The sequence below is a fragment of the Carettochelys insculpta genome, chromosome 13 (assembly GCF_033958435.1).
Source record: "Carettochelys insculpta isolate YL-2023 chromosome 13, ASM3395843v1, whole genome shotgun sequence".
NCBI classification, from domain to species: Eukaryota; Metazoa; Chordata; order Testudines; family Carettochelyidae; genus Carettochelys; species Carettochelys insculpta.
The window spans coordinates 23,830,328-23,848,122 of NC_134149.1; the positions used below are offsets into that span (position 1 = coordinate 23,830,328).

The 17,795-nt window shown below is 44.5% G+C and overlaps 1 protein-coding gene across 2 annotated transcripts in view; it reads right to left on the minus strand.

Moving 5' to 3' along the window:
• The window catches only part of LOC142020420 (uncharacterized), a 60,152-nt gene extending 52,059 nt beyond the window's left edge, over positions 1–8,093 (minus strand). For both annotated transcript variants that reach the window (XM_075008211.1, XM_075008214.1), the window contains exon 1: positions 7,793–8,093. In XM_075008211.1, the coding sequence (XP_074864312.1) occupies positions 7,793–7,873 (81 nt within the window). In that variant the 5' untranslated portion in view covers positions 7,874–8,093. The remainder of the gene's footprint in view (positions 1–7,792) is intronic.
• Between the last annotated feature and the right edge of the window lie 9,702 nt (positions 8,094–17,795).

The window sequence follows — 17,795 nt, forward strand, 5'->3', positions numbered from 1 at the left end:
GAGTGCAGAGGTTATGTTACCATAATAAAAAATTAACATGTGAGATGGAGTCGGGGGGGGTCCGGATGGGGCTGTGCATGGGTGGTGCAGTTGTCTGGGCAGGGGGCTAGGAGTGTGGGGGGCACAGGGGAGGGGGCCATGCATGTGGGGGTGGTGCAGTAGTCAGGGTGGGGAGGCTCAGGGCAGGGGGCTGGAGGCATGTGGGGGGAGGCAGGGTGCAGGGCAGGTATGCATGTGGGGAGTGCAGCCGTAAGGGTCGGGCTTGTGGGAAGCAGCGGGGCCAACAGCCATCTCAGGACCTGGGGCAAGGTACATCTGTGGGGCCAGCTCCGCACTCCCGGAAGGGCTGGGGACTCAGGCGGAAGGGGCAGGGCTTCGGGGAGCCAGACCTTAGTTGTGCTCAGACCCCCAGCGTGCCCTCCCGCCAGTGTTCAGTGCCAGGCAGCGTGGCACTCCAGTGGCAATTCAAAGCGGCTTGGGGCGCTTCCTGCCACTACAGCTGCAGTAGCAGGGCAGTGGCTTGGAGCTCTGGGCTCCTTTGAATTGCTGGGCTCCAGGACAAGAGCCCCCTTCGCCCCCTATGTCAGTAGGCTTAAGGCAGGGGGCTGGGAGGAGGTGTCAGGTGGTGCAGGGATTAAGGCCGAGGTCTGGGGGTTTGGGGAGAGTCAGGTCAGAGGGCTGGGAGTGTGTGTGTGTGTGTGTGTGTGTGTGTGAGGTGCTTGTGTGTGGAGGTGCAGGAATAAGCGTAGGGGCCTTGGGGGCTGCTCAGAGCAGGGGGCTGGAAGTGGGTGTGGGAGGGTGCAAGAGCCAGGAAAGGGGGCTGGGTGCAATATTCCTGCTATTTTTTCATCCATGTGCAGAATAATTTTTGTTATATGCACCAAGGCATGTGTGGATGTGCACCACCAATGGTCGACCCTACTGCCAGCCAGGGGCACTATGGGGATGCTGCTAGTCAGCTAGGTGGCATCTGACTCTCTCCTGGGTGGACAGCCCAAGTGCTCAGCTTACAGGGAACCCTGGCTGGGAGTGTGCGTGGGGGAGGCTCGAGGCAGAGGAGGCGATGGAGGAGTGAGTGTGTTTAGAGAGGAGTTTGGATATGGGCTGCAGGGCTGGGGCAGTCCAGTTACCTTACCTGGGTAGTAGATGGGTCCCTGTCCCCCAGCTCCTGTTTGCTGCCAGTGCCGAGGGAGCTGTGGGCTGGCTGTGTGGGGGCCCTGCTATAGGCAAACAGGCAGCAGTGGTGTGAGAGACCCACTGTCAGCAGCAGTGCACGCCACAGGGGCTTCATGTGCACTGTCCTGTGTCTAGCTAAAGAGGGGCCGGGCAATAGGACAGGTGCAGACACCCATCAGGAGCCTGGCTGGAAGCACACACCCCTCCCCTGCAGCGCACCGCCAGCCCTCCCTTTCAGCCCGGTCTGGCTCACACCAGGGTTCACCAGAGCTGCTCTGCAACAGGAGCCATGAGGGAGCCAGCCAGGCATGCGCACTACAAGCTGCGCTGCGCGTCTCCACCTGCAATGCCACACCTCAGCGGGCTCTTACCAGAGCAGCACACCAGGGTTTGTCGCTTTACTTTCACCTCTGCAGATAGTCACTGTCAACCTCAGTACAGAATTTTCTGATACCACTGACTGGAGCGATTACCGATACATCTGGGTCCCTGGCAGTGAGGGGAAGGATCGTATATATTCTGGGTAAAACCCATATGCCAGGCCAGGATCTGTTTAGTGGGGCTGAGGATGAACTTGGACAGATGACTAGGGAGGAGTAAAAAGATATTGCTTGAGCATGCAGGAGTGTAATCAGGAAGGCCAAAGTACAGCTGGCATGACAGCTAGCAAGGGACGTGAAGGATACCCAGAAGGGTTCTACAGGTATGTTCGCAACAAGAAGGTGGACAGGGAAATTGTGTGTCCATTACTTAATGGGGAAGGTGACCTAGTGACAGAAGGCTTGGAAAACGCTGAAGCACTTAATGCTATTTTTTGCCTCAGTCTTCACAGAGAAGTTCAGCTCCCAGACTGCTGCACTGGGCAGCAGAGTAGGGCAAGGAGGTGAGCAGTTCTCAGTGAGGGAAGAACAGGCTTGGGACAATTTAGAAAAGCTGGATATGCACAAATCCATGGGACCAGAGTCAATGCATCTGAGGCTGCTGAGGGAAGCTGATGTGATTGCAGAGCCTTTGGACATTATTTTTGAAAACTTGTGGCTATTAAGGGTGGTCTGTGAAAAGGCAATTATGGTGCCTATCTTTAAAAAAAAAAAGGGAAGGAGGAGAACCTGGGGAATCACAGACCTGTCAGCTTCACCTCAATCCCTGAAAAAATTATGGAGCAGATCTTCAAAGAATCCATTTTGAAATAGTTGAAGGGAAAGGAAGATGATCAGGAGCAGTCACCATGGGTTCACCATGGATTTATGCCTGACCAACCTGACTGCCTTCTTTGATGAGATAACTGGCTCTTTGGATATGGGGAAAGGGTGGATGTGCTGTACCTTGACATTGACAAAGCTTTTGGTATAGTCTCCCACCGTAGTTTTGCCAGCAAGTTAAAGTAGTCCAGAGTGGATGAATGACCTATAATGTGGACAGAAAGCTGAACAGATTGTTGTGTTTAAGAGGTAGTGAGCAATGGCTCAAGGTCTACTTGGTAGCCAGTATCAAGTGGAATACCCCAGGGGTCAGTTCTGGGGCCAGTTTTGTTCAACATCTTCATTAATGATCTGGATGATAGGATGAATTGCACCTTCAGCAAGTTCATGGTTGACACTAAACTGGGAGTAAGTGGTGGACACACTGGCCGGTAGGCATAGGGTCCAGAGTGACCTAGACAAGTTGCAGGATTGGACCAAAATAAATCTGATCAGTCTCAGCAAGGACAAGTGCAGAGTTCTGCACTTAGGAGGGAAGCATGCCATGTCCTACTACAATCTGGGGACTGGCTGAGTAAGTGACAGTTCTGCAGAAATGGAGCTGGAGGTAACAGTGTATGAGAAGCTGGATATGAGTCAACGGTGTGCCCTTGTTGCCAAGAAGGCCAATGGCATGCTGGGATGCATCAGTAAGAGCATTGCCGGCAGATTGAGGGAATTGATCATTGCCTTCTATCTGGTACTAGCAAGGTCACATCAGGAGTACTGCATCCAGTTTCAGTCACACCACTAAAGAAAGGATATGGACAAATTGGCAGAAGTCCAGTGGAGGGTAGTGAAAATGATTAGTGGGCTGAGGCACATGACATTAGGAGATGCTGAAGGAACTGGGCTGAGGAAGAGAAGAGAAAGGGAGTGGTGGTACCTAGCAGCCTTCAACTAGTTAAGGGGAGCTTCAAAGAAGATGGAGCTAGGTTGTTCTCAGTGCTAGCAGGTGACGGACCAAGGAGTTCACCTTGCAGTTGGGGTGGGTGGTGAAACACTGAAATGGGTTACCTAGAGGAAGTGGTGGAAGTGGTGGGATCTCCATCCCTAGAGGTTTTTAAGTCCTGCCTTGACAAAGCCCTGACTGGGATGATTTAGTTGGGGTTGATCCTGCTCTGAGCAGGGGATTGGACTAGATGACCTCCTGAGGTCCCTTTCTACCCTAACCTTCTGTAATTTTAGGATGATAACCTCTTGTGCCATGATGATGTGGGTATCCCTGAGAACATGTGTGCATGACAAAACTCTAACCAGGAGCACCCAACAGAAGAACTGGATGTTGGCCACCAGCAAATGTCCATCTTTTATCCATCTGCAATGACACATAGATCAAGCCATTGTTTCAGGGGTCTTCTCTGGGAGACCACACCTACAGTTCAATTGTCAACCACTGTAACGACATCAATGGATAGAAACCATGGCTGGTTGATACAATGCTATTGCCACATAGAGATGGTACCTCTGCAGTAAGTACTGGTGCACAGTGGGTGTGACGACTGCAAGTGAGTGTAGCACAGGAGTGAGTGAATAAGTGTAAGATTGGGAGCCATGTGAATGTGTGTGATTGTACAATATGGGTGTAAATAGGAGTGGATATTTATGGCTGGAATACAGAAGGGTACAGATTTGCATGTTTATGTAGATTTAGCGGAGTAATATCAGCATGGGGGTTTTTGGAATGGTAGCATAGGCATCAGTGAAAGAATATGTAATATTAATCTGAGTAAGGGTACTGGTGTAACGTAGGAATGTGTGCGGATGTAATGTATTTTACGTAGGTGTTTATGATTGTTTGCGTGAGCTGGTTTCATGTAGCTGTCTGGCAATACGACAGTACACCTAAATCTGGGTGGATATGGATGTGGATATCCCACTGGAGTGTCAGATACTCTCATGACTGGGTCCAGGTGTGAGTGGCTGTAACATGCACAGCTGTCTGAGAACAGCAAATCCGTTAAGCAATTTCCTTCCTTATTTCTCATATCAAGATGCAGTTCGTATAGAAAAAAAAAGATTTTACATGCAGCAAAACAATCCGAGGCCAGACCCCAGGCTTCCCCTGAAGGACCTGGGATGGAAAAAATCTAGTCTAGTCTTTCTGCTGTGCAATTTTTTAAAAATAAAAGCACATATTCTAAAAATAAGTCAGAATCCTACATAGACTGTGAATGGGGGGACCCAGGCTCTCTTGTATTTTAGAATGAACATCCACTAAGTCTTCAGGCTGGTGACTTAAAAAAATACTAATGTATCCATCATCTGACATACCTAAGTAGAAGATGAACTCTAATGAGTGTTTAGAACAGAAGCTCTTGGATCACATCCACTGAAGTCCTGGTAGCAGTGTAACACATCACCACACGTGAGACATGTATGCACGGGCAAGCCCCAGACTCACTCATTCCCAAAGCCTGTGGAGCTGAGGCTCCATGAAGAGGTACAGATCGGAGAAGCACTCCACATTCTAACTTTTTCCCCAGCCTCATGCAATAGTAAATTTCAGGGGAACCCAATGTTTTCTATACTGTTCTGGTTGTGAGTCCACTGAGAACTCAGACTGCAGAGGTGCTCAAAAATAACTTGAAGAAAAAGATAAGCAATGTACAGTTTTGTTCACCAGGAGAACTTAATAGAGCCTTTGACAATGCCTCATATTTAGTTGCAAGAATCCGTAGAGGAGTCAGAAGACACTGCCGGTTGCTGGATTCTAAAAATGACAGAGAAATTTCATTTCTAAAAGTTTGGTGTATACCTCATATTTGAAAACATGGCTCAAAGATAAATAGCAATACTCTAAAAAAGTTGATTTCAGCAAATTAAAGGAGTCTTTTAAAAAGAGTAAACTCTTTTCTTCTATAAGGAGCACATGTACATTATTGTGAGTCACTAAAAGATGCTACCACAAATACTCATTCATGATCCATTTTGCTGACTGAATAGATCTTGAAGAAGACTGAATTAGACCTTGAAGAAATGCGTACTGTTAACTTATGATATAACTCTTTTGAGAAACTGTGCACGTCACTAGCAAAGCTTCTAGTTGCATTAGTGTCACTCAGAGTAAATTCTTTATTATCTACGGGGCCACTGCCGCAATATATACCTATGCAAGCCAAAAAAACATTATGTGGGGCCAACATTACATGACAATGTTGTAAGGTGAGGTGGTGTATCAGACCAGGCCTCCGATTCTTTTAATGGTTTAATTATTTTTCTTGGCCACATTCCAGATTATGATGATGTATAATTTTAAAACTAGTAAAGATATTACAGAATTAACCCAGCTTCTCTTTCAATCTCAGGGCAAGTCTATGCTACCCTGGAAGACGGACCCGCTCAGGGTCAACCTTCCAGGGTTTGATTTCATGCCTCTAGTATGGACATGTGAAATTGACCTCTCTGGGGTCGCAGCTGACCCCTGTACTTCTCCTAAGACCTTCTCCAGTATAGAAAGCCAAGTTAGCTGAGAGCAGATACATTGATTTTAGCTACACAATTGCCATAGCTAGAATTGCGTATTTGTGGTCAACTTTCTTAGCTTAGTGCAGACATAGCCTTAGATAGGGTTGAAGTTTTGAACAAAGGCTTTGGATGGCTATTTTCTTTGACTCACTGTGCCCATCCCTAATCCCTAGGTTCCAAGGGCAAGGAGACACATCCACTAGTATTCCCTCCTGCTTTGCTTTACTGCCTGGATTTGCTGTCAGGATGAGAGAGGAAAGGTGCTGTTACGGAGGAGGAAAAAATAGTGATGCCCCACCATGAAAGTGCAGGAGAAAAGATCAGTTCTGGCCCAGACATGAAGAGAAGGAGACCAGAAGCTGAACGTTATTTCTGATGCTGTTCCTGCTCCACTCCCAATGCTTGTCAGCACTCTGTACCACCTCCAGAAGGAGCATGGTCCAGAGAACCCCCTGAGCACGGTGCATATTGGAACAGAACTTTGGAGGTCTCGTCAGTCCTCTGTGGGTATCCAGGCAGTGTCACAATGAAAAAAACCATTTTTTGATCTGCAAAGCTGTTGAGTCTTGGTGCTTTGATTTTGAGCTCCCAGCAATGTGGGATAAACCTGATCAACAGGCCATTGAAAACCCTCCTGTTGCTGGGGCTGCCTTGCAAACAGACAGCTGCAGAGCACTCACATACCTCTCTTAGCTCTGCATTCATAACAGGCTTAGATCAGGGCAGCCACTTTTTTGTGCTGAAACCTCTTTTCTCCATCTCCCTCCACTCCGCCCCCAAGAAAGAAAGATTTGCAATTTTTCAGTGCTGAGATGCAGTAGAGAACATCCCAGTTGCTTGCACAGATAGGTTGCTGCAGCTGTCCTGCTTAGTGCAATAGGTGTGAAGCTTAAACTGCTATTTATAGATGGAGAGGTGAATCAAAAAGCATTTGAAACATTGTCATGTGAGATTTATTCAGTACTTTACTTCCTACGGGACCCCGAACATTACTTACACGGGAAACACTTCATCTACCTCTGAAAAGTAGCTACCTCTGGAGTGGAGCACATCAGTCATTTCACAATGAACAGGGACACCACCAAACCGTTTCAGAACGGAAGAAGAAATCTGTATCCAATTATACCTACAAGGGGGATTTGGGTTTGTAAGAACCCCAGGCAGAGTTTTGGGTCTTAGGGGAGTCAGGTTAATATTGATACCGAAAATGCCAAGTGAAAAGCATAGGGCAGTGAAGAAAGCATTTTAAAACCCGTTGATGCTTCTCTGAATCTAGTAGCATCTATATGTTTCCATTTGACTCTAAATACTGGATCATTTATATTACAGAGCATTAATTAAAGATTGTGCCATTATCTGTATAGAAAAAAACCTTCAGGTCCGCGTGACCCGACAAAAACAGCACCTGCTTCTTTCCAGATTTCAGACGTAACCCACATCTTTTATTTTTAGCCATAAAATAGCCTGGGTGTGGGGATGGAGAATCACTGCTGAATGTTAGTGCACAGGGAGCTGGAGAAAGGAGATATTACAGCTTTCTAATAGAGAGAATGACAAGTGGGTAATTCAGGTTACATGACATGGAAAGTTAAACTTACCATGTGAGACAAAACATGCAGGCACTACAACTTGAGGACATTCAGAAAAAAAATACAGTTTTCAGGCAGATTCTCAGTGGGAATAAATATGGGCTTAGTAAACAGAAGTGGTGGAAAGTTAAGCAAATAAAGAAAAGAAAAAAAAAGGAACAGGGTAGAAAGAAACTGAAAAAGACCAAGGAATTTGATTACGGGTTCCTCACATGAAAACTCTCAGTTTCTGCAGACAAATCAAAGAGCATGCCTGAGCCCCCAACATAGCTGAGAGGTGCTTTTATCTCCCCTTTAACATGTCATCTAGGTACTTGCCTTCCCCCACTCCTGCATCCACACTCTTGGGTCTTCTTCACTCTGCCTGCGAGGCAGATTAGCCTTCTGTTGAGGAGTCATCCTCCTGGCTGGGTGTTGGTTCTCCTTCTGAGTTCATGATTTATTCCCAACCTCACATGTTTTTCTATTGACACAGACAAAAGGAAGAAGGGGAGTAGTCCCCAGGAGGGTGTCGGGGGGTTTTACTGGGTTTATTTTATAAGTCCCAAGTGCTGGAGTATCAATCAGCTCATCCTTAGATTCCGTTAGGCAATTCCAGCCTCAGAACACAGGAGTGAGTGACTGGAGCGAGTAACATTGCTTGCTGGCTTTTCCTGATCAGCTGAGAGGGGACCCAGCTACATTGCTCCTCCTCACGCTGCCTAAATAAGGACATTGACTCACAGTAGGCTATCCCGTGCTCCTCCGTTCTGAAAGCATTTACTGCTAAAAGGAATCTTACCCCTTGACTAAAATGCTGCATAAAGTGAGTATGAAAAGGAACCTGAATGCAGCCTTAGATCACAAGGGGGTTTTTCATTCTTGGGGAAAGGGTCAGGACTCCTTGCTTTGCCAAATGCAGAACTCCAGCATGCCATCAACTGTCGACAGAACACAACACTTCTGAGGTTCTGGGTCTGACAAAATACCTTTCTGGGCTGCTTCATGGTTGTTTGTTTAAGAAAAGAAATACTGCACTGCATTGCTTGTGGCAGAAGCTGAGTAAGAATGACTTTCGAACAGAAAGTTTTCATGTTTACATAGCACAGGCTCTGAGCCACTTAAAAAATATTTGCTTGTTATTTCATCTTCCTTGAAAAGCAACGATTTGAATTATGCCCTGTATTTTACTTAGAGCCTAATCCAAAGTCTACCAAAGAAAACAGAAGCCTGTCTGGACTCAAAGTTTTGCAACCCTCTCAAAATCTGAGGAACTTTGGGAAAGCTCAAGCAATGCTTCTTTGCCCGCGAATCTTTTCTGCACATTCCAGATATTAGGAAACAGCCTGGTCTTTATTAGAACAGCAAACCCTTCCCCTAGCAAATCAGCCAGGCATTTCCCATGCTGTATTCTTTCCAGATAAAGTCAAGATGTGAAAACAGAGTGGAAAAATTCACACCACTGATGAAACTGGGAGGAATGTCACGTTTCAGGGCTGAAAGTGTGAAGCAAACAACCCTTCGAGTGGCAAAAAAAAAAAAAAAAAAAAAAAAAAAAAAGGCAAAACTAGAAAAGGAAGGTGGTTTACTGGAGAAAAGGAAGATCTCCATTGACTATGGACATTTTCACACAGAGTAAAACCTGCCATTTGCTCCTGAGTAGACGTTCTGCATGATAGACTTTGAGAAACATAATATTGAGTCTGTTCTGGTCTGGCTATGGTCTGAAGAGGTGGGTCTGTCCCACGAAAGCTCACCTAATAAGTTATTTTGTTAGTCTTTCATGTGCTACTTGACTGCTTTTTTGTTTTGAGAAACATGTTTTAAAACATTAGTGGCAAAAATCATGTCATTGACCAAATTCTTACCCCATAGTGCACAATCTGTTTTAACAGAGTAAAAATCCACAAAGCCAGAATTGGTACCATTTGTGACAATGGCTGTCTGGGATTTGGTCTAGCAGCACGTGGGCGGCTTTCCACAGCACCCCAGAGTTTTGGATGGTAACTTTTCAGAGTGTTCTCAACGGTAAGGCCAGGGACTGATTAGGGGAGGAGTAACAAACAAGGCTCCCAAGTCAGGCATGTGGGAAACTTTCTCCACTACTGCCTGGGCTGTTCCTACTCTGGGATAGAGAACTTTGTCACCATCCTCACTTTAGCTTGTCATATGTATTCATTGAATGCAAGCTCTTTGGAGAAGGTACCATCTCTTCCCCTAAGTTTATGCAGCATGTAGCACGTGCCTCTGTGTTTTACCACAATACTGTGCAGATAGATAGATAGATGGAAGCTACAACTATTTGGGCATATTTGCAGAATAAATGAGGAATGAAAAATCAAGACCCTGGTATTCGGCATAATGGATGGTTCGAACAGGAGAGGCAGACCCCACAGAGAACAGGTAGATGATATAGTAGATTGATGAGGAGCTAGTCTACAGAAACTAAGCCACTCTGCACTGGACAGGTAAAGATGGAAGGAAATAGTGAGAGAGGCATCGGACACCGATGGACGCTGAGCCCATGGTTATTGATGATGATGATGATGATAGATAGACAGATAGAGAGCTCTGCATGGAAGTATACCTTGGTCACACATTCATTCCATAAAATACTCTCTGGTAAACACCCTACAGAAATTCTTTTAAGAGCATAAATCCATGCAGTGATAACCTTCATTCCTCCCTGGGACTACTTCCATAATTGTGTCCCCCATGTCACTAAAAATAATAAATGCAGCATGTGGCGTGGATCTAAAACAACCTGCCATGGAAACACCCAATTTTACACTCTTCTTTTTTTTTCATTAAGAATTTACAATCTACTGATGTCCCCTTGAGTTTAACCAAAGGCATGTGCTTTGTCTGTAACACTGTGAGATACAGCTGAAGGATAACGAACACAGTGGCTCTTAAAAAACAGACTAATGGGAAGGTGAGTGTATTGAATAATGCAAATCCTTACTTTTGCAAAGATCTCTGTGGGTGTCTATTGCTTTATTCCTTTGTTTTCATTAGGCAAGCCGTTTTGGGAAGCCATGGCTTGGCACCAGTCTTTGCCAGGCCAATGTCTTTCCAGCCTCTTTTGTTGCCAAGACACATTGGCAAGGCCAGTCTTGTTCCCCCCAGATAGCCACTCTTTCCTACAGTTGGATATTTGACAGGAACATTGTGTCACTAGAGTAGCTCACCACTTTTTTCCACCTTTCTTTAAAAAAATACTCAGTGGTGGTGAAAGGTGCCAGCTCTAGCTTTGGAGACTGAACCCTGGAGTGGAGGGCTCATCTTTGTAGAGAGAAGGTTGTTCAGCCTCCTTGGTCTATTCAGTCCTTGGCAGGCTCCAAAAGAGGCCAAGAAGGAAGCCACTTAATGTCAATTCTGTTTGTGGGTAGTGTCCTGAAGTGACTATTTATTGGTATTACCCTAATATAGTAGGCTGGGGTTTTCAAAAGACCCTCAGGGAGTTAGGTGCCCAAATCCCACTAAAAGTCAATGGCAACTGAGAGGCTAAAATCCTTAGGCACTTGAGGTTGAACATCTCCAATCTGGCACTCTCTTGTCTGGCAACATCCATAATCCGGCATGATTTTAGTTAGCTGGACAGCCACTTAGGAGTGTGGCCAAGTTTCCCGTGATCCCATCAAGTTTGTTTACAGCCACCAGTCCAGCATGATGTTCTGTGCTGTAATGTAGCTGTAACTTACCCCTGAATGACTTTTAAGAACCCAGTAAGCAGTGGAAGTGTTGGTAGTGTGCTAGACCATATTGACCTCTCATAGTCTAGCAAATTCTCTCATTTGGCTCTGGTCAGGTCCTGAGGGGGTCAGACGAGAGAGGTTCAACCTGTGTTTTAAAATACCAGTCTGTATTTCTAATTACCCCTGCCCCATTCGACAGTTTCTTAGCCCCATATAATTAGCTAAAGGATATATCAGTTTCCTCACACAGGCCGTGTCTACACTAGCCCCAAACTTTGAAATGGCCATGCAAATGGCCATTTCGAAGTTTACTAATGAAGTGCTGAAATGCATATTCAGTGCTTCATTAGCATGCGGGCGGCCGCAGCACTTCGAAATTGACGCGCCTCACCACCGCGTGGCTCATCCTGATGGGGCTCCTTTTCGAAAGGACCCCACCTATTTTGAAGTCCCCTTATTCCCATCAGCTCATGGGAATAATGGGACTTCGAAGGAGGCGGGGTCCTTTCGAAAAGGAGCCCCATCAGGACGAGCCGCGCGGCAGCGAGGCGCGTCAATGTCGAAGTGCCGCGGCTGCCCGCATGCTAATGAAGCGCTGAATATGCATTTCAGCGCTTCATTAGTAAACTTCGAAATGGCCATTTGCAAGGCCATGTCGAAGTTTGGGGCTAGTGTAGATGCAGCCCAAATGTCTCATGGACTGCAATCGGATTACCCTGGTGGGCCACAGTTTGTTCATTACTGGTCTAGGCATAGACTGAAAGTAACTTGTGTTTGAAGATAGACTAGAACCTGAAACATTATAATATATTCAGATAACATACAAGTTCAAGCATTCAAAAAACCCAAAGATGAGATTTTAAAAAATAGTAATTTTCAGGTTGCTTTTATTTGCCTTCTGGTCATGTTTTCAAGCTGCCAAATTATAGACACTAGAAACTTACTTTGAAAATGAAAGTTGAATTGCACATAAACGTATTATAAAAATGTCAGGCTGCAAGGGACTACAAGCTATCTTTTAGTCCAGCCCCCCTGCACTGAGGCAGGACCAGATAATCCCAGACCATCCCTGACAGGTGTTAGTCCAGCTGGTTCCTAAATCTTTCCATGATGGGAGTTCTTCATCTTTCCTTGGGAGTCTATTCCAGTGCTTTAAATACCATTCTACTTAGAAAGGGTTTCCTAATGTCTAACCTAAACCTCCCTTGGTGCAGATTACCTTCAGTGGACATGGAGAACAACTGATCACATTCCTCTTTATAACAGTCCTTATTATATTTGAAGACAGCTGTCAGGTTCCCCCATTTATCCCCAGGAACCAAGGACTTAAGAAGAATAGCAAATACAATGAGACTTGTAATGAAATATCAAGAGTTAGCCACATTGGTGATTACCATCAATATTTATATTGCAATATGCAGCCTTATTAAGTCTTCCACGGGAGCAAAGTTACACATCGTAGTAACTTTAATTTCTGGACTTTTTTTTCTTTGTTGAATTTACATATAGTAGAATGAAAATGGCTGTCTCCTTGCAAGGTACGTTTTAATTAGAAATAGGTAACAGTTCTATTCAAAAATCTTTTCAACAAAAATGGGCCTCTTTAAAAAGAAATAATGAAAAATTTCCATTTTGCTTGAAATCTTTTCAAAAATTGTCCAAACCTCTCAAAAAAGTGTTTTCTGAAAACAGAAAAAACTGTTTTTTTCCACAGATTTTTGTTTCAGTTTTTCATGAGATGGACACAACAAAACTACTCCATTCCCACCCAAAACAATGGGAAATTCCAAATAAAATAACCATATTTCAACCAGCTCCACTTTTAAAATGTACTTGTTGGGCAATTAAATTCTAGGCTGTGTTTGCAATAAGTCAAACAGAAAAAAGAGAACAGAAGTATTTAGAATCCAAGGCAATGACAGAGTTGACCGCTATGACATAGATTTGTGATACCAAGTCCACATGACACAGTGTTTTTGTGTGTGTTTGTGCCGTGTCTGGTGCAATGGATCCCCAATCCCACTAAGTACCTTCGGTAACTCTACACTTATGCCTCTTTATTCCATGCAGAACATAGGGCAATGGTGGGCAGCCTGTGGCCTATAGGCCACGTGCAGCCTACTAAGGCTCCACCTATGGGCTGTGGACCTCCTAGCTGCTCCATCTTCCATATGCCTCTTGCACACTGGGGCACCAAGGCCCAACACTCCTACACCTCACCCCTCCCTCTCGGCACTTTCAAAGGAGCTGCGAATTGCTTGATTTGCATTCTGTCCCCCTCCTTTCCAGAGCGTGAATGCTGTGAATCAGCTGTTCGTGGTGTCCCAGCTCTGGGAGGGAGGTGGGGAAGGGTAGGAGCAGGGGTGGAGTGCAGATCAGCTTCTTTGCACGTTCTGAACGTGCTGGGAGGGAGGGGGAGGAGCAGTGAAGCACAGGGCTCTTGTTCCCTTGTGTGCAAAAGGTCCATGGGGGACGAGAACTCACTGTGGGTGGGGAGGGGGAGCGCAAAGGGCAGCTGCAACCCACTGAGGTGAAGAAAAGTCACTCATGCAGCCCACCTACAACTGGTGGTTGCCCATCCCTGACACAGGGACTTTATCACTGCTTTCCATCTTAGCTGCTGCCCATATCACTTTGATAGCTTTCATTTCTATTTCTATTGTACACCTCTACATAATTCTTGGCCTCCTTCAGCATCTTGTGCCCTGGGGGCTCCAGCCCAAATTCTGATCACTACTGCAATATTAATAATGAGAGGAACAATCTTTGTGACTACAATGACTTCACAAGTTCCAGAGAAATTCTCCAGACATAATTCAAATCTCCTTCCTAAAATGTCACCTCTTTTCTAGCCTCACATGCAGAGAATGGTTCCGCCTGTAACAGCAAGTTCCTCAAGCTGTCAAAGTTTAACAATTCAAATGATCAAGGCCTGGAGTCTCAAAGGCTGCATCTACGCTAGCTCCCTCTTTTTAGAAGGGACATGGCAATGAATATGCAGTGCCTCATTAGCATAATGGCAGCCGCACAAGTTTTGAAAGTGCCACTTTTGAAATGCACACCGCCTGTGTAGTCAGGGGCCTTTCAGAAGAACACCCTTATTTCGAAAGGCCCTTCTTCCTATTTCGGTTTCGGAAGAAGGGGCTTTCAAAGTCCAGGGGTCCTTTCAAAAGGCCCTGTCTGCAGGGGTGGTGGGCATATCAAAAGCAGCACTTTCAAAATGCGCGGCTATCATTATGCTAATGAGGTGCTGCGTATTCATGGAAGTACCTTATTAGCATCTTCCAAACTCCCTCATTACCATGCCCTTTCCAAAAGGAGGGGGCTAGTGTAGACATGGCCAAAGGGTCTCACCTAACTCTTTTTGATGTCAACAGGAGTTAAGCACTGAAACATGTTTGAGGCTCTGGTTCTGGTAATTTGCTATACCTCAGTAATAGTTCAGGTCTTTACTATGTTACCTGACATTATTTTAAGAGGCATGCAATGCCAGGTTTACCATTACCTTGCAGATTAACAGAAGCATATGAGCTCATAAATATCCACCAAAGATGCAGAAAGTTTGGAAAACCTCACAAATTACAGTTTTACATGACCAAGTTGATCCCTGTCATAGAGGATTCAGAAATGGAACAGCATTCTCTCAGAAACGTTTTATAGTGTCAAAGCAGCTGTGTTTAGAATCAACTACGAGGAAAGGAAACAGATGAATCATGTGAACGGCTAGAGTACAGAGGGCTGGGACACTGTTGTTTCAGAGTAGCACTGGTACCATGGAATTTAAGAAGGTCATTTCTGCATAGACTGGCTTTGCTTGTGACTTTGTTGATGCACTCCATCATCTGCCTGTCTTTCTGAATCACTCCACAACGTTTCTTCATGCTGTGTTCACCAGAAATATGAACACTTTAAAAAGCATTTTTTTAAAGATATGAGTGCGCCAAGCCAGCCATATTGGCTTCAAGCCTGGATATTACAAGAAGGAATTTCAGTCTTGGAAACCTGACAGCATCTATGGTCTCCAGGCCCCAGGTGCCTTTCAAAGAGGCACTAAATGTCAGTGTTCAGCTGAAACAGCCTGTTTTGTGAAAACTCAAAACCAACTTATTCAAATTGCTTTTCTCCACACAAGTTTTTACAGAGTCCTACAAAAATGGCTTAGAAATCACTTCATTTTCTCTCTCATGAAGACACTAAAACAACATCTGACAACATCCATTCCAAAAAGACACCTACAATATCGGGTCAGATTGAAGGTATCTCGTATTAATGTTTCACCCTATTTACCCCAGACCATTTCTCCAGTCTGTCCACATCATTTTGAAATATAGTCCTATCCTCCAAAATACTTGCAACCCCTCCCAGCGTGGTATTATCTCTCTCTCTCAGGAGTCTACACCCTTTTTAAGGTGGCATACTGATATTTGACCTTTCGATCATTACGTATTGTTCAAATGCCGGTGATTCTTTTTAAAGTCACTAATTGTCCTACTTACAATGGCTTCATTAATAAAGATGCAGAACTTTACCATTTAGGTGGTGGTTGGTAGCATTATCTGGTCTTTTGTTAATCCCCAGGTGGCGTGGTTTTGAGCAAGCGCCCAGCTGCATGGGAGGGGAGGGGCGGGGCTGAGTTCCTATCTCATGTGATGATGAAAACCAGCTTGTGTACCACTCTTGGTGCCTGCACTGAGGGTTGCTGACCCCTGCTCTATGCCTTTATCTAAATAATTTATGAAGGTGTTAAATAGAACCAGCCCCAGAACTGGTGGTTGGGGAGCTCCACTCATTTTGCTCTTCCAGCATGACTGAACCATTCCTTCCCTGGGAATGATTATCTGACCAGTTATAGTAGGTCCACTTAGGTTATATTTTGCTAATTAATGAGAAAGTCATGTGAGACTATCAAAAGCCTTACTAAAGTCTAGATACACCACATCTACCATTTCTCTCCATGCACAAGGCTTGTTACTCTGTCAACAAAAGCTATCAGGTTGTTTTGACACAGTTCTAGACAGATCCATGCTATTGGTTATCATCTTATCTTCTGGAGGTTTGCAAATTGATCCCGTAATTATTCGCTCCTTTATCTTTTCTGGTGTAGAAGCTAAGTTGACTGCTCTGTAGTGTCTTGGGTTGTCCTTATTTCCTTTTTTATAGATGGACACTATATGTGCCCTTTTCCAGTCTTCTGGAATCTCCCCAGTATTCCATGACTTATAGATATTAGCTAATAGCTGAGATATCTCCTCACTCATCTCCTTGAGTATATGTAGGATGCCTTTCATCAGGCCCTGATGACTTGAAGACATTTAACTTGTCTAAATAATGTTTAACTTATTTTTTCTCTATTTTAGCTTTTTTGATCCTATCCCGTTTTCACTGGAGTTCACTATGTTAGGCGTCCAATTACCACCAACTGTCTTGGTGAAAACTGAAACAAAGAAGTCATTAAGCATCTCTGCCTTTCTACATTTTCTGTTATTGTTTTTTTCTTCTTCATTGAGTAAGTGGCCTTTAAGTCGCTAGCGACTTTGAGCTCATTTTGTATGTTGGTCTTTTGAATTTTGCTCCTACATATGAGTGTTATTTGTTTATAGTCATCCTCTATAATTCAACATAGTTTCCACTTTTTCCAGGACTCTTTTTGATTTTTATTTAGATCACTGAAGATCTCCAGGGTGAGCCAGGGAGGTCTTTTGCTGAACTTCCTATCTTTCCTATGCAGCTGAAGAATTTGCTCTTCTGCCTTTAATAATGTCGCTTTGAACAACTCCTGACTGATTTCAGTTGTTTTTTTTTCTCTTGGACTAATTTCCAAGGGATTTTACCTACCAAATCCCTCAGTTTGCTAAATTCTGCCTTGTTGAAATCCATTGTCTTTACTTTTCTGCTCTCCCTCTTACCAATCCTTAGAATCATGAACTCTCTTATTTCATAGTCACTTTCACCCAAGCTGCCTTCCACTTTCACAAATTAAGTTGTGTAGTAATTATTTACCTGCACAAAGAATGTATTTCAGTCAGTTCTACCAATGCGAAAGATAACTTGGTCAATTTCATTAAGGTCCCTGATGTGCCAAGGAGTCAACTCCTGAAACTATGGTTTTATTGGAAAGCTTTAAAACAAATAATTGCATTGGCCATTTTGTCTTAAATTCATCCAGTATGCTGGATCTGATGATCTTTGACATCTGGAGGCTCACAATACTGCATCCTTCCTGGACAAAGCTGCTTGGAGAATATAGTGACCTGCTGACTGTGGCTGACAATCTGATTTTATAGTTAAATGTGTAGTTGGTTTCTGCTACAGAAATAATACATCCTATATGCATTGTATAATCAACTTGATTTATGTCATGCTTCCTCCAGTAGAACACACTAGCATCCTGTTTGCCTGGTTGTTCTTTGAGGCAGCTGCACTCAGGGCCAAAAACTACAGGGATTTCTTTGAGTCTAACATAAAGGTCACTAATGTCATCACAAGGCAATAGCTTTTCATATGGGCAACATTCCCCTTTTTCCTTCCTCATGCCAAAGAGCCTGTTTGGTGCCAGGCTCATACCAAAGAACACCACAGAGCATTACACAGATAGTCCCCAGCCATCAAAGTGAGAAAAAAATGTATATTTTCAGTACTGGATA